Source organism: Carcharodon carcharias, chromosome 6 (genome assembly GCF_017639515.1).
Source record: "Carcharodon carcharias isolate sCarCar2 chromosome 6, sCarCar2.pri, whole genome shotgun sequence".
Classification (NCBI taxonomy): Eukaryota; Metazoa; Chordata; class Chondrichthyes; order Lamniformes; family Lamnidae; genus Carcharodon; species Carcharodon carcharias.
In genome coordinates, this window is record NC_054472.1 from 198470463 (window position 1) to 198492834 (window position 22372).

Below are 22372 nucleotides of genomic sequence, written 5' to 3' on the forward strand. Positions count from 1 at the left end.
ATGACACCTCATATCTCACAGGAATCTGCCAAAACTCCATGGATTGTCCATTTAAAATGATTAATTAAACTCACCTCTAAAACATCTTGTGGGAGAGTTCCACAGTTCTATTACCTTTATCTAAAGAATGTGTTTTAGCACAGCCGATGGTAAATGCCAAGCTGTTCAAATCTCAAAGGGAAACTTGAAACAGCTGCTACAACTTGTTATGCAGTTTGTATAAATTTTAAGATGCGTGCTTTGAATTCAGTAGTAATAAGACCAAGGCTCTCAGGCTTTTATAAAACCAGATTAAACATTTATTAATAAGAGAAATGATTTTAAGCACATACACAGCTCTACAAATTACTACTATGATAACTTCTAAATCCCCCAATCAATCTAACTCCCAGCTACACTTTCGTTAAGGCAACAGTGAGAGACACAGATTTTAAATAGACCCAGGAAACATGATACCCTGAACAAGTCAAATTCAAAGTGAGTTCTCTTAACTTCAGCCCTTTGAAGACATCAGCTTGAGGGATGGACGCTGAAGGCTTCTTCACACTTGTAAGATCTAAAAATGCCTACCCTTACACACAGCCTTCACTACTTAATGCATATTTTCCTCTTTGAATGCGAATACCCATTGGACAACATTTTCCCCCTGTTGGGGGAAGGTGCAGGAGCAGGCACGGGTGGGTGGATTCCTGACGGGCACCCCCGATTGGGGGTGCGCTGCCATTTTACGTGGGCAGGCCAGTTAAGGCCTGCCCAGCATGATGTCCGCTATGCGCTCCCTGTGCGGGTAGGGGAAGATCTCCTGGGCCAGGAGTGCGCTTTTTCATGCATGTGCACAAATGAGCACACAGATCTCCCTGAGGAAAAGTGCTGCCTCAGGGAGATTGGCTCAAATGTGAAAAACAGTTCAAAGAATAGAATTAATTTTACTGACATGTCCCCTCATATGACACTGTCACATAAGTTGGGACATGTCCATAACGTTTATTATAAAATACTCTGAAATTATTAAATCCCTCATAAAACCTGATCCCACCCGTGGATGAGGTTTCATGTTTTTTCAAAAGCCCGCCTGGGCTCCCAGCATACACGCCAATCTTAAGGGCCATTAATTGGCTTAATCAGTTTTTCAAAGGCCATAACTCGGCTGCGTGCTCACTGAACTGAAGGTCTAAATGACATGGGGTGATGTCAGGATGCATCCCCCCCCAACCCACTGTTTGCCAACCAGAAGGTGCAGCCCATTGTTTCACTATGTCGTTGGACTTTATCTTCCCGATAATAAAACCCTCTCCTAACACTAAGTTTTACCAGTAATCTTTGGGAAAAATAAACACACTGTTTCTAAACTTCACCTGGCTAAGTGACACATTTCACTCCCTCTTTTGAAAAAAATCTAGTCTGGTTTCTTTAAAAGGCAAATGTTCCCTTGATACCTGTTTCTAAACTTCCCCATTTTTACCTAATTAACAGTTCAAACCTAACCTCTCTTCTTACATCAAAGCAAATTCCAATAACATTATGGAAATTATTATATCTTCCTGACAATTATTCCCTGAACAGCCTGGCTCGGAGTTGAAGGTTCTGTCTCCATGTCCTGGACTCCATCAGTCACTGGAAAAATCCCTATCTACCCATATGAACCTTAAAAACTTCAAACAGATCATCCTGTACCCTCTAATTCAGGGAATACAATCTCTCCTCATAACCCACCTGTTCGAACCCTGGTTACATTCTGGTGAATTTGGGCTCTGCTGCTTCCCTGACCACTAAGTGTTTTCTAGGCTGTGATTCCCAGAACTGTACTCTGTTTATCAAGATGTGGTTAAACAGGGGTTTGTCTAACTGAAACAAAACCTCCTTCCATTTCTGTTCTAACCCTTTCTTTCTAATGGCTAACATTCCATGGGTTATTTTAATAATAGTTTGTACCTGACCATAACATTTCAGTGATCTGTCTACACGGAGCCCTCAATCTCTTTGATTTTAACTGTTCCTTGTTTTTCACTGTTCAACTAATACTGGGATCTTTCCTTTATCGGTGCAAAATGGGCTGAAAAGTGTTGAAATCCTTCATCCACAGTTTTACTCATTCGTTTAATCTGTCAATGCCTCGTTGTAATTTTCTGCTCCTGACGGCACTGCTGACTGTGTCACCAATCATTGCATGATCGGTGACCCTGGATCGATGGTTCTCTATTGTGTTATTGAAGTCATCAATAAATTCATTGTGCAGTTGAGGCCTCAGCATTGACTCTTGTGAACAATTACTCATCATTTCTTTCCAATGTGAGTATATACTGATTATTGCCACTCTCTATGTCCCACCATCAAATCAATCTCCTAACTAGCTCAATCATCAGCTTGAATTTAAACTAACAGCCTCTTATGTGGAACTTTATTGAGTGTATTCTGGAAGCCCATATAAACGACATCCACAGATATTCTCCTGTCCACTACATTAGCTACTCCCTTAGAAGTTCAGGCTGGTTAGATATGACTGACCTTTTATCAATCTGTGTAGCTTTCTAATAAGATTACATTTCTCAGTGTCCAGTCACTGTTTCATTAATTATGGATTCAAATAATTGCCCCCAAAACAGATGTTAGATTACCAGGTCTATAATTTACTGGTTTCTCTCTCTAGCCTTGTTGAAATAATGCAATTATATTTGTAACTTTCCAATGTGAATTGGTTACAGGAGCTGTGAATCATGTGAAGGTCACTTCAAACCTGGTGAATTCCACCTCTGACTCCGACCTGGTGAAATATAAAACCATTGGCAAAATGCCACAAATCACACTCAACTTTGTGGATTTTAAAGCAGAAAATTTCATCCTGTCATCCCCGGGAGAAAAAGAGATCATTGCACCGAGTAAAGTAAAGGAGAGGACCCATAACGTCACTGAGAAGGTTACTCAGGTGAGATGCTGCTTCTGTGCTCACTGCAATGGAGCAAAGCTATTGGGACTTGGGATAGCAGTCGGTAGGTTGCTGACTTGAACACCTCGATTAAAGGCACAAAACAAATAAATAGAGAATAGTTAATCACACAGTAAACTCAGGACATTGCCACAGACATTAAACAAGGGGACACAGTATGTACAATTTGCATTTCTAAAAGTCAGTTAATGCTTTGCTCAGCAAGTCTTTATTGCTGGCATACAACAATATGTTGTACAACAAGGTACATGGAGCTTTTATTATACATTCACAGGATCTGGGCTTCGCTGCCTGGGCCAGCATTTATTACCCATTCCTAATTGCCCTTGAGGATGTGGGGGTGAGCTGCCTTCTTGAACCGCTGCAGTCCATGTGGTGTAGGTACACCCACGGTGCTGTTAGGAAGGGAGTTCCAGGATTTTGACCCAGCGACAGTGAAGGAACTGTGATATATTTCCAAGTCAGGATGGTGAGTGACTTGGAGGGGAACTTCCAGGTGGTGGTGTTCCCATGTGTCTGCTGCCCTTGTCCTTCTAGATGGTAGTGGTCGTGGGTTTGGAAGGTGCTGTCTAAGGAGTCTTGGTGAATTCCTGCAGTGCATCTTGTAGATGGTACACACTGCTGCTACTGTGTGTCGGTGGTGGAGGGAGTGAATGTTTGTGGATGTGGTGCCAATCAAGTGGGCTGCTTTGTCCTGGATGGTGTTGAGTTCTTGAGTATTATGGGAGCTGCACTCATCCAGGCAAGTGGGGAGTATTCCATCCCACTCCTGACTTGTGCCTTGTAGATGGTGGACAGGCTTTGGGGAGTCAGGAGGTGAGTTACTCACCACAGGATTCCCAGCCTCTTACCTGCTCTTCTATTCCGGAAACTCCATGATGCTGGAAGTGGATTGGCTGTTATGTCAGTGAAAGCAGAAACTGAGGTGATGAGAACGCTGCCTGATCCCAGTTTGTGGTTGCACATCTAGTGCATCTTAGTGGTTACAAGAGCAGGTCAGAGGCTGGGAATCCTGCCACAGAGTTACTCACCTCCTGACTCCCCAAAGCCTTTCCACGATCTACAAGGCACAAGTCAGGAGTGTGATGGAATACTCCCCGCTTGCCTGGACAAGTGCAGCTCCCACAACACTCAAGAAGCTCGACACCATCCAGGACAAAGCAGCCCCACTTGATTGGCACCACATCCACAAACATTCACTCCCTTCTCCACCGACGCACAGTAGCAGCAGCAGTGTGTACCATCTACAAAATGCACTGTGGGAATTCACCAAGACTCCTTAGACAGCACCTTCCAAACCCACGACCACTACCATCTAGAAGGACAAGAGCAGCAGATAGATGGGAACACCACCACCTGGAAGTTCCCCTCCAAGTCACTCACCATCCTGACTTGGAAATATATCGCCGTTCCTTCACTGTCGCTGGGTCAAAATCCTGGAACTCCCTCCCTTACAGCACTGTGGGTGTACCTACACCACATGGACTGCAGCGGTTCAAGAAGGCAGCTCACCACCACTTTCTCAAGAGCAATTAGGGATGGGCGATAAATGTTGTCCCAGCCAGCGAAGCCCACATCCTATGAATGAATAATAAAAAAAAGCTAATGCTAAGCCAGCTGTGTCCAGGATAAGCTATTAGCATCTGGACACAGCTCAACCACAGCTCTTACAGGGTAACTAGAGGCTGCCAAGAAACACTTCAACCCAAACTGGATTCACAAGTGCTGTGGGGGAGGGTTTAAAATGGACTGGTGGGGGGATGGGCACTTGAGCAGGGAGACACAAGAGAGAGAAACAAAGATTGGAATGAAAGACAGAAAAGTAAAGAGCAAAAGTGGAAGGCGGAGCAAACATGGGCAGATAGGACCATAGTACAAAAAAAAGTGTCAAAATATTAAAAAGACCAGTCTAAAGGCACTGTATCTGAATGCATGGAGCGTTCACTATAAGGTAGATGAACTAACAGTGTAAATAGCTGTAAACGGGTCCGACGTGGTTATGATTATGGAGACGTGGCTGCAGGGTGACCAAGGCTGGGAACTGAATATCCACGGGTATTCGCTATTTAGGATGGACAGACAAAAAGGAAATGGAGATGGAGTGGTGTTGTTAGTTACAAATGAAATCAGTGCAATAGCGAGAGATGATATTGGCTCAGAAAATCCAGATGTCGAATTTAGTGTGGCTGGAGCTAAGAAGCACCAAGGGGTGGAAATCATTAGTGGGAGTTGTATCTGGGCCTCCAAACAGTGGTGGTAAGATAGGTGACGTCATTACATAGGAAATTAGAGATGCGTGTAACAAGAGTGTTACAGTAATCATGGGTGATTTTAGTCTAATATAGAGTGGGCAAATCAAATTAGCAATAATACTGTGGCAGATGAATTCTTGGAGTGTGTACGTTTGGTTTTTTAGACCAGTAGGTGGAGGAACCAAGTGTAGTTTTGTGCAATGAGAAGGGGTTAATTAATAATCTTGGAAAAACTCAGCAGGTCTGGCAGCATCGGCGGAGAAGAAAAGAGTTGACGTTTCGAGTCCTCATGACCCTTCGACAGAACTTGCGTTCGAGTCCAAGAAAGAGTTGAAATATAAGCTGGTTTAAGGTGTGTGTGTGGGGGGGCGGAGAGATAGAGAGACAAAGAGGTGTGTGGTTGTAGGGACTAACAAGCAGTGATAGACGCAGATCATCAAAAGATGTCAACGACAATAGTACAATAGAACACATAGGTGTTAAAATTAAAGTTGGTGATATTATCTAAACAAATGTGCTAATTAAGAATGGATGGTAGGGCACTCAAGGTATAGCTCTAGTGGGGGTTTTTTTTTATATAATGGAAATAGGTGGGAAAAGGAAAATCTTTATAATTTATTGGAAAAAAAAGGGGAAGGGGGAAACAGAAAGGGGGTGAGGATGGGGGAGGGGACTCACGACCTAAAGTTGTTGAATTCATTATTCAGTCCAGAAGTCTGTAAAGTCCCTAGTCGGAAGATGAGGTGTTGTTCCTCCAGTTTGCGTTGGGCTTCACTGGAACAATGCAGCAAGCCAAGGACAGACATGTGGGCAAGAGAGCAGGGTGGAGTGTCGAAATGGCAAGCAACAGGGAGGTTTGGGTCATTCTTGCGGACAGACCGCAGGTGTTCTGCAAAGCGGTCGCCCAGTTTACGTTTGGTCTCTCCAATGTAGAGGGGACCACATTGGGAGCAACAAATGCAGTAGACTAAGTTGGGGGAAATGCAAGTGAAATGCTGCTTCACTTGAAAGGAGTGTTTGGGTCCTTGGACGGTGAGGAGAGAGGAAGTGAAGGGGCAGGTGTTGCATCTTTTGCGTGGGCATGGGGTGGTGCCATAGGAGGGGGTTGAGGAGTAGGGGGTGATGGAGGAGTGGACCAGGGTGTCCCGGAGGGAACGATCCCTACGGAATGCCGATAGGGGGGGTGAAGGGAAGATGTGTTTGGTGGTGGCATCATGCTAGAGTTGGCGGAAATGGCGGAGGATGATCCTTTGAATGCGGAGGCTGGTGGGGTGATAAGTGAGGACAAGGGGGACCCTATCATGTTTCTGGGAGGGAGGAGAATGCCTGAGGGCGGATGCACGGGAGATGGGCCGGACACGGTTGAGGGCCCTGTCAACGACCGTGGGTGGAAAACCTCGGTTAAGGAAGAAGGAGGACATGTCAGAGGAACTGTTTTTGAATGTAGCATCATCGGAACAGATGCGACGGAGGCGAAGGAACTGAGAGAATGGGATGGAGTCCTTACAGGAAGCGGGGTGTGAGGAGCTGTAGTCAAGATAGCTGTGGGAGTCGGTGGGTTTGTAATGGATATTGGTGGACAGTCTATCACCAGAGATTGAGACAGAGAGGTCAAGGAAGGGAAGGGAAGTGTCAGAGATGGACCACGTGAAAATGATGGAGGGGTGGAGATTGGAAGCAAAATTAATAAATTTTTCCAAGTCCTGACGAGAGCATGAAGCGGCACCGAAGTAATCATCGATGTACCGGAGAAAGAGTTGTGGAAGGGGGCCGGAGTAGGACTGCAACAAGGAATGTTCCACATACCCCATAAAGAGACAGGCATAGCTGTGGCCCATGCGGGTACCCATAGCCATACCTTTTATTTGGAGGAAGTGAGAGGAGTTGAAGGAGAAATTGTTCAGCGTGAGAACAAGTTCAGCCAGACGGAGGAGAGTAGTGGTGGATGGGGATTGTTCGGGCCTCTGTTCGAGGAAGAAGCTAAGGGCCCTCAGACCATCCTGGTGGGGGATGGAGGTGTAGAGGGATTGGACGTCCATGGTGAAGAGGAAGCGGTTGGGGCCAGGGAACTGGAAATTGTTGATGTGACGTAAGGTGTCAGAGGAATCACGGATGTAGGTGGGAAGGGACTGGACAAGGGGAGAGAGAAGGGAGTCAAGATAACGAGAAATGAGTTCTGTGGGGCAGGAACAAGCTGAGACGATCGGTCTACCGGGGCAGTTCTGTTTGTGGATTTTGGGTAGGAGATAGAAGCGGGCCGTCCGAGGTTGGGAGACTATCAGGTTGGAAGCTGTGGGAGGGAGATCCCCAGAGGAGATGAGGTCAGTGACAGTCCTGGAAACAATGGCTTGATGTTCAGTGGTGGGGTCATGGTCCAGGGAGAGGTAGGAGGAAGTGTCTGCGAGTTGACGCTCAGCCTCCGCGAGGTAGAGGTCAGTGCGCCAGACAACAACAGCACCACCCTTGTCAGCGGGTTTGATGACAATGTCAGGGTTGGACCTGAGAGAATGGAGTGCAGTAAGTTCAGAGAGAGACAGGTTAGAATGGGTGAGAGGAGCAGAGAAATTGAGACGACTAATGTCGCGCCGACAGTTCTCAATGAAAAGATCAAGAGAAGGTAAGCATCCAGAGGGAGGGGTCCAGGTGGAGGGAGAATATTGGAGATGGGTAAAAGGATCCGTTGAACTGGGAGAGGACTCCTGCCCAAAGAAGTGAGCCTGGAGACGAAGACGGCGGAAGATGAGTTCAGCATCATGCCGAGCCCGAAATTCATTGAGGTGAGGGTGTAAGGGTATGAAACTAAGTCCTTTGCTGAGCACTGAACGTTCAGCATCGGAGAGGGGAAGGTCAGGGGGTATAGTGAATACACGGCTGGGGTTGGGATTGGAAGATGGGGTGGGGACGGAGGAACAAGCAGGGGTGGAGGGTCCTAGATGGGTGTTGGTGTCAATGAGTTGTTGCAGCTTGCGTTCCTTAGCACTTGAGAGAAAGAGAAAAAGTTTCTTGTTGAGGCGTCGGATGAGCCGAAGGATAAAATGAAACTGGGGGCACGCGCAGCTTTGAAAAAGGGTACGGCGGTGCTGCTGGAGGGAGAGGTCGAGAGTGTTCATATGGCGGAGCATGGCACTGAGAGTGGATCTCAGAATGTGATGGGAACAGCAGTCCGAGAAACGTTTTATGTCCCGGAGATACCTGTAATCCTGGGTGGGTTCGAAACATGAGGGGTGGAATTTCAGTTGAAATCCACGTGGGGTAAGTCGGAGACGGAGACAGTCACTGAGAAAGGAGATATGGCTGTGAAAGCGGGTTTTAGTAAACACCTTGTCAAACACTAGGAGGGAAATGGAAAGCAAGGAAGGTGAGCAAGGCAACAGAGAGATACGGAAATCTTGTCGCAGAGAGGAACAGAACTTCTTCAAGGAGGTAGGCATTTCTTGAAGAGCATTTGCAGTCAATTAAACACAGAGATAAAAACAAAAAAACTGCGGATGCTGGAAATCCAAAACAAAAACAGAATTACCTGGAAAAACTCAGCAGGTCTGGCAGCATCGGCGGAGAAGAAAAGAGTTGACGTTTCGAGTCTTCATGACCCTTCGACAGAACTTGCATTCGAGTCCAAGAAAGAGTTGAAATATAAGCTGGTTTAAGGTGTGTGTGTGGGGGGGCGGAGAGATAGAGAGACAAAGAGGTGGAGGGGGGGGGTGGGGGTGTGTGGTTGTAGGGACAAACAAGCAGTGATAGAAGCAGATCATCAAAAGATGTCAACAACAATAGTACAATAGAACACATAGGTGTTAAAATTAAAGTTGGTGATATTATCTAAACGAATGTGCTAATTAAGAATGGATGGTAGGGCACTCAAGGTATAGCTCTAGTGGGGTTTTTTTTTTATATAATGAAATAGGTGGGAAAAGGAAAATCCGGGACACCCTGGTCCACTCCTCCATCACCCCCTACTCCTCAACCCCCTCCTATGGCACCACCCCATGCCCACGCAAAAGATGCAACACCTGCCCCTTCACTTCCTCTCTCCTCACCGTCCAAGGACCCAAACACTCCTTTCAAGTGAAGCAGCATTTCACTTGCATTTCCCCCAACTTAGTCTACTGCATTCGTTGCTCCCAATGTGGTCCCCTCTACATTGGAGAGACCAAACGTAAACTGGGCGACCGCTTTGCAGAACACCTGCGGTCTGTCCGCAAGAATGACCCAAACCTCCCTGTCGCTTGCCATTTCAACACTCCACCCTGCTCTCTTGCCCACATGTCTGTCCTTGGCTTGCTGCATTGTTCCAGTGAAGCCCAACGCAAACTGGAGGAACAACACCTCATCTTCCGACTAGGGACTTTACAGCCTTCCGGACTGAATATTGAATTCAACAACTTTAGGTCGTGAGCTCCCTCCCCCATCCCCACCCCCGTTCTGTTTCCCCCTTCCCCTTTTTTTTCCAATAAATTATAAAGATTTTCCTTTTCCCACCTATTTCCATTATATAAAAAAAAAACCCCACTAGAGCTATACCTTGAGTGCCCTACCATCCATTCTTAATTAGCACATTCGTTTAGATAATATCACCAACTTTAATTTTAACACCTATGTGTTCTATTGTACTATTGTCGTTGACATCTTTTGATGATCTGCTTCTATCACTGCTTGTTTGTCCCTACAACCACACCCCCCCCCCCACCTCTTTGTCTCTCTATCTCTCCGCCCCCCACACACACACCTTAAACCAGCTTATATTTCAACTCTTTCTTGGACTCGAACGCAAGTTCTGTCAAAGGGTCATGAGGACTCGAAACGTCAACTCTTTTCTTCTCCGCCGATGCTGCCAGACCTGCTGAGTTTTTCCAGGTAATTCTGTTTTTGTTTTGGATTTCCAGCATCCGCAGTTTTTTTGTTTTTATAATTAATAATCTTGTTGTGTGGTGTCCTTTAGGGAACAGTGACCATAACATGATAGAATTCTTCATCAGGATGGAGAGTGATGTAGTCCGAACTGAAACTAGAGTCCTAAATCTAAACAAAGGAAACTATGAAGATATGAGGCACGAGTTGGCTAAGATAGATTGGGGAACTTCATTGAAAGGCATGATGGTGGATAGGCAATGGTTAATATTTAAGAAATGAATGTATGCATTGAGGGCATAAATTAACACATGAGATGAGCTGAGGGCACAAATTAACATATGGAAGTATGATGTTATTGCTGTCACAGAGACATGGTTGAGAGAGGGGCAGGATTGGCAGCTCAATATTCCAGGATATTGGGTCTACAGGCGAGGCAGGGAAGGAGATGAAAGAGGAAGGGGTATCGCAATATTGATCAAGGAGTCAATTACAGCAGTACGGAGGGTTGACATCTTAGAAGGCTTCTCAAATGAAACCATATGGGTAGAACTGAAAAATAAAAAAGTAACAAACACATTGCTGGCAGTGTACTATTGGCTCCCAAACAGTCAGAAAGAAATAGAAGTGCAGATATGTAGGCAAATTTCAGAGAAGTGTAAAAATAATAGGATAGTAATAGTGGGGGATTTCAACTTCCCCAACATTAACTGGGTTAGTCATAGTGTGATAGGTTTAGCGGGAGTGGAATTCTTAAAATGCATCCAGGAGAGCTTTTTAAGCCAGTATGGAGAAGGTCCTACAAGAGAGGGGGTGGTCCTGGACTGAATTTTAGGGAATGAAGCCAGGCAAGTGGTAGAGGTATCAATGGGGGAGCATTTTGCAGATACTGATCATAACTCTGTTAGATTCAAGATTGTTATGGAAAAGGACAAGGATGGGCCAGAAATCAGAGTTCTAAATTGGGGGAAGGCTGATTTTAATAAGATCAGATATGATTTGGCCAGTTTGGACTGGGAACAGCTACTTTTAGGTAAATCGGCATCAGAACAGTGGGACTCATTCAAGAAGGAAATGGGGAGAGTACAGGGTCAACATATTCCAGTAAAGATAAAGGGTGGGGCCAACAAATCCAGGGAACCCTGGATGTCGAGGGATATACGGGATTGGATTAAGAGAAAAAGGGAGGCTTATGGCAGATACCGAGGGCTCAAATCAGCGGAAGCCCTAGAGGAGTATAGAATGTTTAGGGGGGAACTTAAAAAGGAAATTAGGAGAGCAAAAAGGGGGCATGAAAAGACATTGACAGGTAAAATAAAGGAAAATCTAAAGTTATTTTTCAGATACATTAAGAGTAAGAGGATGTAGGGACTGACAAGGTATTTGAGGTGTTGGCAAGCTTAAAAGTGGACAAATCTCCAGGTCCGGATGAGTTGTGTCCCAGACTGCTGAGGGAGGCAAGGGAGGAGATCACAGGGGCTCTGACCCAAATTTTTAATTCCTCTCTGGCCACAGGGGAGGTGCCAGAGGACTAGAGAACAGCTAATGTGGTTCCGCTATTTAGGAAGGGTTGTAGAGATAAGCCAGGGAGCTACAGGCCAGTGAGTCTCACATCAGTGACAGGGAAACTATTGGAGAAATTTCTGAAGGAGAGAATCTATCTCCACTTGGAGAGACAAGGTTTGATCAGGGATAGTCAGCATGGCTTTGTCAGAGGGAGGTCATGCCTAACAAATGTGATTGAATGTTTTGAGGAGGTGTCCAGGTGTGTAGACGAGGGTAGTGCAGTTGATGTAGTTTATATGGATTTCAGCAAAGCCTTTGACAAGGACCCACATGGGAGACTTATAAAGAAGGCAAATGCACATGGGATACAGGGTAATTTGATGAGGAGGATTAAATATTGGCTTAGTTGTAGGAGACAGAGGGTGATGACATTGGATACAGGGTAATTTGATGAGGATTAAAAATTGGCTTAGTTGTAGGAGACAGAGGGTGATGACATTGGATACAGGGTAATTTGATGAGGAGGATTAAAAATTGGCTTAGTTGTAGGAGACAGAGGGTGATGACAGAAGAATGCTTTAGTGACTGGAAGCCAGTGTCCAGTGGTGTACCACAGGGATCTGTGCTGGGTCCCCTATTATTCGTCATTTATATAAATGACGTAGATGACTATGTGGGGGGTAGGATTAGTAAGTTTGCGGATGACACAAAGATTGGCCAGGTGGTAAAGAGTGAGGTTGAGTGTCTTGGGCTACAGGAAGATATAGACGGGATGGTCAAATGGGCAGATAAGTGGCAGATGGAATTTAACCCTGAAAAGTGTGAGGTGATACACTTTGGAAGGAGTAATTTGACAAGGAAGTATTCAATGAACGGCATGACACTAGGAAGTTCTGAGGAACAAAGGGACCTTGGTGTGTGTGTCCATAGATCTCTGAAGGCAGAGGGGCATGTTAGTGGGGTCGTGAAAAAGGCATATGGGACACTTGCCTTTATCATTTGAGGCATTGATTACAAAAGTAGGGAGGTCATGTTGGAGTTGTATAGAACCTTGGTAAGGCCACAGCTGGAGTACTGTGTGCAGTTCTGGTCACCACATTATAGGAAGGATGTGATTGCACTGGAGGGGGTGCAGAGGAGATTTACCAGGATGCTGCCTGGGATGAAACATTTAAGTTATGAAGAGAGGTTGGATAGACTTGGGTTGTTTTCGTTGGAGCAGAGAAGACTGAGGGGTGACCTGATCGAGGTGTACAAGATTATGAGGGGCATGGACAGGGTGGATAGGGAGCAGCTGTTCCCCTTAGTTGAAGGGTCAGTCACAAGGGGGCACAAGGTCAAGGTGAGGGGCAGGAGGTTTAGGGGGGATGTGAGGAAAAACCTTTTTACCCAGAGGGTGGTGACGGTCTGGAATGCGCTGCCTGGGAGGGTGTTGGAGGCGGGTTGCCTCACATCCTTTAAAAAGTACCTGGATGAGCACTTGGCACATCATAACATTCAAGGCTATGGGCCAAGTGCTGGTAAATGGGATTAGGTAGGTAGGTCAGGTGTTTCTCACGTGTCGGTGCAGACTCGATGGGCCGAATGGTTCTGTTGAAGGGTCATGAGGACTTGAAACGTTAACTGTGCTCTTCTCCGCCAATGCTGCCAGACCTGCTGAGTTTTTCCAGGTATTTCTGTTTCTGTTTTTGAGATGAGTTAAGGGCACAGGTAGACACATAGCAGGATGTCATTGCTATAACAGAGACCTCGCTAAAGGAGGGACAAAACTGGCAGCTTAATATCCCTGGTTATAGAGTTTTCAGACATGATAGAGTAGGAGATAAAAAAGGAGGAGGGGGTAGTACTAAGGGTTAGAGAATCAATTCTAGTTGTGAGAAGGGATGATATACTAAATGGGTCAACAAACGAGGCTTTATGGATTGAGCTTAGAAATAAAAAAGGGGCAGTCACGCTACAGGGAGTATACTACAGACCCCCAAATAGTGAAAGGGAGATAGAAGAACAAATTTGGAGGCAAATTTCTGCTTGTAAGAACAAGAAGGCAATAATAGTAAGAGACTTCAACTATCCTAATATCAATTGGGATTCAAACAATATAAGGGGCACTGAGGGAGAAAGATTCATGCAGTCTGTCCAGGAAATTTTTTCCAACCAATTAGCGACAAACCCAATGAGAGGAGATGTAATTCTAGACCTAGTCTTGGGGAATGAAGAAGGGCAAGTGGGTGAAGTGACAGCTGGCGACCATATCGGGGACAGTGATCACAATTCAGTTAGATTTAGCATTACCATGGAAAAGGACAGAGATAAGGCAGGAGTAAAAGTCTTGAACTGGGGGAAGGCAAATTTTGCAGAAATGAGAAGGGACTTGGCTGAGGTGGACTGGACAGCACTGCTGGAGGATAAAACAGTGGAAAACCAGTGGGAAGCACTAAAAAGTGAGATCGTAATTGTACAAAGTAGACATGTCCCCTACAAAAATAAGAGTGGTGCTGCCAAATCTAGACCTCCCTGGTTGTCTAGGGGAATACAGGGGAAGATCAAACAGAAAAAGAAAGCGTACGATAGGCACAAAGAACTAAGCACTGCAGATAGCCTAGACGAATATAGTAAGTGCAGGAACGATGTAAAAAAGGAAATAAGGAAATCAAAGAGAGGGCATGGAAAAAGATTAGCAAGTGAAGTTAAAGATAACCCAAAGATGTTTTACCAATACAGTAATGCTAAAAGGTTAGGTAAGGAAAAAGTGGGACCTATCAGAGATGAAGATGGAAACTTGTGTGCAGATGCAGAGGCTGTGGGAAGGGTTTTGAATGAATATTTTGTCTCCGTGTTTACAAAGGAAAGGGAGGATGTAGATAAAGTAGTCCCGGAGGAACACTGTGAGATATTGGACGGGATAGTCATAAAGAGAGAGGAAGTACTCGAAGGGTTGAAATCGTTGAAAGTTGATGTCACCAGGGCCAGATGGATTGTTTGCGAGGCTGCTGCAGGAATTCAGGGAGGAGATAGCAGATACTACCACACCTGGAATATTGTGTGCAGTTTGGTCTCCTTATCTAAGAAAGGATATACTTGCCATAGTGGGAGTGCAGCAAAGGTTCACCAGACTGATTCCTGGGATGGCAGGATTGTTGTATCAGGAGAGATTGGGCCGACTAGGCCTGTGTTCACTGGAGTTTAGAAGAATGAGAGGGGATCTCATTGAAACATATAAAACTCTGACAGGGATGGACAGACTGGATGCAGGGATGATGTTTCCTCTGGCTGGGAGAGTCTAGAACAAAGGGTAACAGTCTCAGGATACGGGGTAGACCATTTAGGACTGAGATGAAGAGAATTTTCTTCACTCAGAGGTTGGTGAACCTGTGGAATTCTCAACCACAGAAGCTGTGGAAGCCAAGTCACTGAATATATTTAAGAAGGAAATAGAAAGAGTTTTTTTTAATTCATTCATGGGATGTGGGCTTCGCTGGCTGGGCCAGCAATTATTGCCCATCCCTAGTTGCCCCTTGAGAAGGTGGGGGTGAGCTGCCTTCTTGAACCGCTGCAGTCCATGTGGTGTAGGTACATCCACAGTGCTGTTAGGGAGGGAGTTCCAGGATTTTGACCCAGCGACAGTGAAGGAACGGCGATATATTTCCAAGTCAGGAGGGTGAGTGGCTTGGAGGGGAACTTCCAGGTGGTGGTGTTCCCAGTTATCTGCTGCCCTTGTCTTTCTGGATGGTAGTGGTCATGGGTTTGGAAGGTGCTGTCTAAGGAGTCTTGGTGAATTCCTGCAGTGCATCTTGTAGATGGTACACACTGCGGCTACTGTGCGTCAGTGGTGGAGGGAGTGAATGTTTGTGGATGTGGTGCCGATCTAGCGGGCTGCTTTGTCCTGGATGGTGTTGAACTTCCTGAGTGTTGTGGGAGTTGCACTCATCCAGGCAACTGGGGAGTATTCCATCCCACTCCTGACTTGTGCAGTGGACAGAGGCAGCATGGATTTATGAAAGGGAAATCTTGACAAATCTACTGGAATTTTTCTAGGATGTAACTAGTAGAGTTGATGAGGGGGAGTCAGTGGATGTGGTTTATTTGGACTTTCAGAAGGCTTTCAACAAACTCTCACATAAGAGGTTGGTGTGTAAACCTAAAGTGCATGAGATTGGGGTTAGTGTATTGAGATGGATAGAAAACTGGTTGGCAGACAGGAAACAAAGAGTAGGAATAAATGGGTCTTTTTCCGAATGGCAGGCAGTGACTAGTGGGGTACCGCAGGGATCGGTGCTGGGACCCCAGCTATTCACAATATATATTAATGATTTAGATGAGGGAATTAAATGTAATATCTCCAAATTTGCAGATGACACAAAGCTGGGTGGGAGGGTGAGCTGTGAGGAGGTTGCAGAGATGCTTCAGTGTGATTTGGACAAGCTGAGTGAGTGGGCAAATGCATGGCAGATGCAGTATAATGTGGATAAATGTGAGGTTATCCATTTTGGTAGCAAAAACAGGAAGGCAGATTATTATCTGAATGGCTATAAATTGAGAGAGGGGAATGTGCAACGAGACCTGGGTGTCCTTGTACACCAGTCGCTGAAGGTAAGCATACAGGTGCAGCAGGTGCTAAAGAAGGCAAATGGTATGTTGGCCTTCATGGCGAGAGGATTCGAGTACAGGAACAGGGATGTCTTGCTGCAATTGTACAGGACCTTGGTGAGACCACACCTGGAATATTGTGTGCAGTTTTTGTCTCCTTATCTGAGGAAGGATGTACTTGCTATAGAGAGAGTGCAGCGAAGGTTTACCAGACTGATTCCTGGGATGATGGGACTGACATATCACAGAATCTCACAGTGCAGAAGAGGCCCTTCGGCCCATCGAGTCTGCACCGACACGTACTAAACACCTGGCCTACCTACCTCATCCCATTTACCAGCACTTGGCCCATAGCCTTGAATGTTATGATGTGCCAAGTGCTCATCCAGGTACTTTTTAATATGAGGAGAGATTGAGTCGATTAGGATTATATTCGCTGGGGTTCAGAAGAATGAGGGGGATCTCATAGAAACCTATAAAATTCTAACAGGACTAGACAGGGTAGATGCAGGAAGGATGTTCCTGATGATGGGGGAGTCCAGAACCAGGGGTCACAGTCTGAAGATATGGGGTAGACCATTTAGGACTGAGATGAGGAGAAATTTCTTCACCCAGAGAGTGGTGAGCCTGTGGAATTCGTTACCACAGAAAGTAGTTGAGGCCAAAACATTGTGTTTTCAAGAAGGAGTTAGATTAGCTCTTGGGGCGAAAAGATCAAAGGGTATGGGGAGAAAGCGGGAGCAGGCTATTGAGTTGGATGATCAGCCATGATTATAATGAATAGTGGAGCAGGCTCGAAGGGCCAAATGGCCTACTCCTGCTCCTAGTTTCTATGTTTCTATCTTTATTTGCCTTGTAGATGGTGGACAGGCTTTGGGGAGTCAGGAGGTGAGTTACTCATCGCACGATTCCTAGCCTCTGACCTGCTCTTGTAGCCATAGTATTTATATGGCTAGTCCTATTCAGTTTCTGGTCAATGGTAACCCCCAGGATAGTGGGGGATTCAGTGAAGGTAATGCCATTGAACATCAAGGGGCAATGGTTGGATTCTCTCTTGTTGGAGATGGTCATTGCCTGACACTTGTGTGGTGTGAATGTTACTTGCCACTTGTCAGCCCAAGCCTGGATATTGTCCAGGTCTTGCTGCATTTGGACATGGACTGCTTCAGTATCTGAGGAGTAGTGAATGGTGCTGAACATTGTGCAATCATCAGCGAACATCCCCACTTCTGACCTTATGATGGAAGGAAGGTCATTGATGAAGCAGCTGAAGATGGTTGGGCCGAGGACACTACCCTGAGGAACTCCTGCAGTGATGTCCTGGAGCTGAGATGATTGACCTCCAACAACCACAACCATCTTCCTTTGTGCTAGATATGACTCCAACCAGCAGAGAGTTTTCCCCCTGATTCCCATTGACTCCAGTTTTGCTCGGGCTCCTTGATGCCACACTCGGTCAAATACTGCCTTGATGTCAAGGGCAGTCACTCTCACCTCACCTCGGGGGTTCATCTCTTTTGTCCATGTTTGAATCAAGGCTGTAATGAGGTCAGGAGCTGAGTGGCCCTGGCGGAACCCAACTGGGCATCAGTGAGCAGGTTATTGCTAAGCAAGTGCCGCTTGATAGCACTGTTGATGACTCCTTCCATTACTTTACTGATGATGGAGTGTGGATGGATGGGGCGGTAATTGTCCGGGTTGGATTTGTCCTGCTTTTTGTGTACAGGACATACCTGTGTAATTTTCCACATAGCTGGGTAGATGCCAGTGTTGTTGCTGTACTGGAACAGCTTGGATAGGGGTGCAGCAAGTTCTGGAGCACAAGTCTTCAGTACTATTGCTGGAATGTTGTCAGGGCCCATAGCCTTTGCAGTATCCAGTGCCTTCAGCCGTTTCTTGATATCACGTAGAGTGAATCGAATTGGCTGAAGACTGTTATTTTCGATCCTGGGGCCCTCTGGAGGAGGCTGAGATGGATCATCCACTCGGCACTTCTGGCTGAAGATTGTTGCAAATGCTTCAGCCTTATCTTTTGCACTGATGTGCTGGGCTCCTCCAGCATTGAGGATGGGGATATTTGTGGAGCCTCCTCTCCAGTGATTTGTTTAATTGTCCACCACCATTCACGACTGGATGTGGCAGGACTGCAGGGTTTAGATCTGATCTGTTGGTTGTGGGATCACTTAGCTCTGTCTATAACTTGCTGCTTTTGCTGTTTGGCAGGCAAGTAGTCAGTCTTGTGTTGCAGCTTCACCAGGTTGACACCTCATTTTTAGGTATACCTGGTGCTGCTCCTGACATGCCCTCCTGCACTCTTCATTGAACCAGGGTTGATCCCCTGGCTTGATGGTAATGGTAGAGTGGGGGATATGCTGGGCCATGAGGTTACAGATTGTGTTCGAGTACAATTCTGCTGCTGCTGATGGAGCACAGCACCTCATGGATGCCCAGTCTTGAGTTGCTAGATCTGTTTGAAATCTATCCCATTTAGCACGGTGCTAGTGCCACACAACACGATGGAGGGTATCCTCAATGTGAAGGTGGGACTTCATCTCCACAATGACTGTGTGGTGGTCACTCCTACTGATACTGTCATAGACAGATGCATCTGCAGCAGGCAGGTTGGTGAGGATGAGGTCAAGTATGTTTTTCCCTCTTGTTGGTTCCCTCACCACCTGCTGCAGACCCAGTCTAGCAGCTATGTCCTTTAGGACTCGGTCAGCTCGGTCAGTAGTGGTGCTACCGAGCCACTCTTGGTGATGGACATTGAAGTCCCCCACCCAGAGTACATTCTGTGCCATTGTCACCCTCTATGCTTCCTCCAAGTGATGTTCAACATGGAGAAGCACTGATTTCTGGACTGTAAAGGCATGAAGAGCAATGGGGAGAGAGAGGGAGTACAGCTTTGAGATAGAGGATCAGCCATGATCATATTTATTGGTGGAGCAGGCTCGAAGGGCTGAATGGCCTGCCCTGCTCCTAGTTTCTATTTTCTATGTTTCTAGGTTGTGCGATTAAAACATTGTCAGTTCCTGGGTCAGCGTGTCCTCTAACCTTTGGAGATTTCAGTGTCAGGTTCCTTCCTGTTACTGAGCTGAATCTTGGAGCGTATCAGCTCCATCATGTCACTCAGATAAGGCCATTTCCGACCACTATCAGCCACCTTCTTAAACCCCTCTTGCCCCTCTCCTCCACTCTCACCTCCAACAAGTGCGATGAGCTCGTGGACTTCATTGTCACTAAGATCGAGATCATCCAATCGGCTGCCTCAGTCACATCCCTCCCTTTCATTACCTCACCACACCCCCAGGCCAAACCTCCTGGGTCCGGTGCACTCCCATAGGTCAACTCACAAAGAGGTCCAGTCATTGAGTTATTTGGCACAGAACAGGCCCTTTGGCCCATTGTGTCCATGCTGGCCATAAGCACCTATCTATTCTAATCCCATTCTCCAGCACTTGGCCCATAGCCCTGTATGCTTTGGTGTTTCAGGTGCTCATCTAAATACTTCTGAAATGTTGTGAGGGTTCCTGCTTCTACCACCCCCTCAGGCAGTGTGTTCCAGATTCCAACCACCCTCTGGGTGAAAAAATCCCTCCTCAAACCCCCTCTAAACCTCCTGCCCCTTACCTTAAATCTATGCCCCTTGGTTATTGACCCCTCCGCTAAGGGGAAAAGTTTCTTCCTATTGCTGGTCAGCAAAGTATGAGGGGTGAGGTGGGGAGCTGTGCTGAAGGGCAAAGGGAGGGGAGTGCTGTCAAGAGGAAAGTGTCACGGTGTGAAAGGAGAGAAGGGTGCCAAGGGAACAGAGGGGTACACGGGGCCATTTCTCGGCCTTTCCGTCCCCCTCCTCCCATGTTGTTGTGACAATGGGTGTTGAGTATGAGAGGAATGCTGTTTTGCACTGAATCTCTGCAGCCTTCAACGCTCCAACAGGAGCCTGAATCTCCAGGTCCGAGATTTACTGTTCCCAATCTCTGGAATTCCAGCCGAGATTCCTGGCAGCGCTCCATCCAAGGCACCAGACACGTGGAAATGCAGAATTCAGTATCACTATCTCCACATTCACCAACTTCCATCGTCTTTGCTCTCCGTACTTACTCTCGGGGCCTCCCCAGGCTGTGGAATGAGGCAGCAGCTTCGCTGCAAAATTACATCCATTGCCTGCACCACTGAATCATTCAGATTAACTCAAAATGGCAACTTCAGATTCTTCTCCACTATCCTGGGTGATCAGAAAAAGGAGAGTAGGGGCTAGGAGGGGGTAGGGGATCAAAGGGGAAATTGGGGATCTAGCATGGACTGGGGACCAAGGGGCATCAGGGTTCGAGGGGAAATATCTGGATCAAGGGAAAGAAGGGATTGAGGGGAAACAGGGGACCGAGGTGGGGGATCAGGGATTGATGGAGGGGTCGAGGGGGATTGGGGATTGGGGATCATGATCAAGAGGGATCACAGGGAGGTCAGGGGTTGAGCGGAATCAGGGATTGAGCAAGGATCAGGGATGGAGGGGAATCGGGTTCAGGGATGGAGGGGAACCGGGGATCAGGGATGGAGGAGTATTGGGGATGGGAGGGTCACGGATTGAGGGAGTGACTGGGGATCGAAGGGGCTCGGGATGGAGGGAGATTGGGGATTGATTGGAGAGTGATTGGGGATTGAGCAGGTATCAGGGATGGAGGGGGATTGGGGATCAGGGATAGAGGGGGATTGGGGATCAGGGATAGAGGGGGATTGGGGATCAGGGATAGAGGCGGATTGGGGATGGTGGGGTCATGGATTATGGATGTGTCCGGGGATCGAAGGGGCTCAGAGATGGAGGGAGATTGGGGAGTGATTGGAGAGTGATTGGGGATTGAGCAGGTATCAGGGATGGAGGGGAATCAGGGATCAGGGATGGAGGGGGATTGGGGATGGAGGGGGATTGGGGATGGAGGGGTCATGGATTATGGAGGTGACCGGGGATCGAAGGGGCTCAGAGATGGAGGGAGATTGGGGAGTGATTGGGTATTGAGCAGGGATGGAGGGGGCTGCATTGGGGAGCTCACCACCTCCTTCTCGAGGGTAACTGAGGATGGGCAGTAAATGCTGGTCCAGTCAGTGACGCCCACATCCCAACCACAAGTTCCAAGAATCCAGTTGGCTTCTTTCCAGCCCCTGTCTGTCTGCTAGTTCTGAGCTCTCCCTCTACCTGATTAAAGAACAGCAATTTGCTGAAAGCTGGGATTACACTTGTCAAGGCTAAATACTGAGAGACTGGAGATTAAGTGAAGCTGCGGTTAGAGAGAAAACAGAAATCTTCCCCCAGATCCAAGCTAGATTGTGTGATTAAAACATTTCTGAAATGTCAGTTCCTGGGTCAGCGTGTCCTCTAACCTCTGGAGATTTCAGTGTCAGGTTCCTTCCTGTTACTGAGCTGAATCTTGGAGCGTATCAGCTCCATCATGTCACTCAGATAAGGCCATTTCCGATCACTATCAGCCACCTTCTTAAACCCCTCTTGCCCCTCTCCTCCACTCTCACCTCCAACAAGTGCGATGAGCTCATGGACTTCATTGTCACTAAGATCGAGATCATCCAATCGGCTGCCTCAGTCACATCCCTCCCTTCCATTACCTCACCACACCCCCAGGCCAAACCTCCTCTAAACCTGCCCTAACCCTGAACTCACATCTTTCTCTAGTTTCTCTCCTGTTTCCTCTCATACCCTCTCTGAGCTCATCGTGTCTGTGAGACCCACCTCCTGTTCCCCCGACCATATTCTCACTAAACTGCTCACCAGCCAACTTCGCCTCCTGCTCCCCATGTTAGCTGATATTGTTCCCTCTCCTTTAAATCCTTCATCACCTCTCTCCTGAAAAAGACCATCCCTGACCCCTTCATCTTTGCAAATTACAGTCCCATCTCCAACCTCCCTTTCCTCTCCGAGTGTCACCTCCCAAATCCATGCCTGTATCTCCTGGAACTCCATGTTAGAATCCCTTCAATCAGGTTTCTGCCCCTGCTACATTACTGAACAACTCTTAGCAAAGTCACCACTGACATCCTCAGTGACTGTTCCCCAGGTAAACTTTCCCTCCTCATCCTTCTCGACCTGTCTGTAGCCTTTCACACATTGACCACCCCATCTTCCTCCAGCTCTCTCACCTGTCGTCCCTCTGTCTGGGACTGCTCTCACCTGGTTCCAGTCTTATCTATCTAACCATGGCCAGAGACTCACCAGCAATGGTTTCTC

The 22372-nt window shown here is 46.9% G+C and overlaps 1 protein-coding gene across 2 annotated transcripts in view; it reads left to right on the forward strand.

Moving 5' to 3' along the window:
• The window catches only part of LOC121279203 (potassium voltage-gated channel subfamily H member 6-like), a 497300-nt gene that overhangs the window by 96600 nt on the left and 378328 nt on the right, over positions 1 to 22372 (forward strand). For both annotated transcript variants that reach the window (XM_041190225.1, XM_041190226.1), the window contains one exon: positions 2703 to 2923. In XM_041190225.1, the coding sequence (XP_041046159.1) occupies positions 2703 to 2923 (221 nt within the window). The remainder of the gene's footprint in view (positions 1 to 2702; positions 2924 to 22372) is intronic.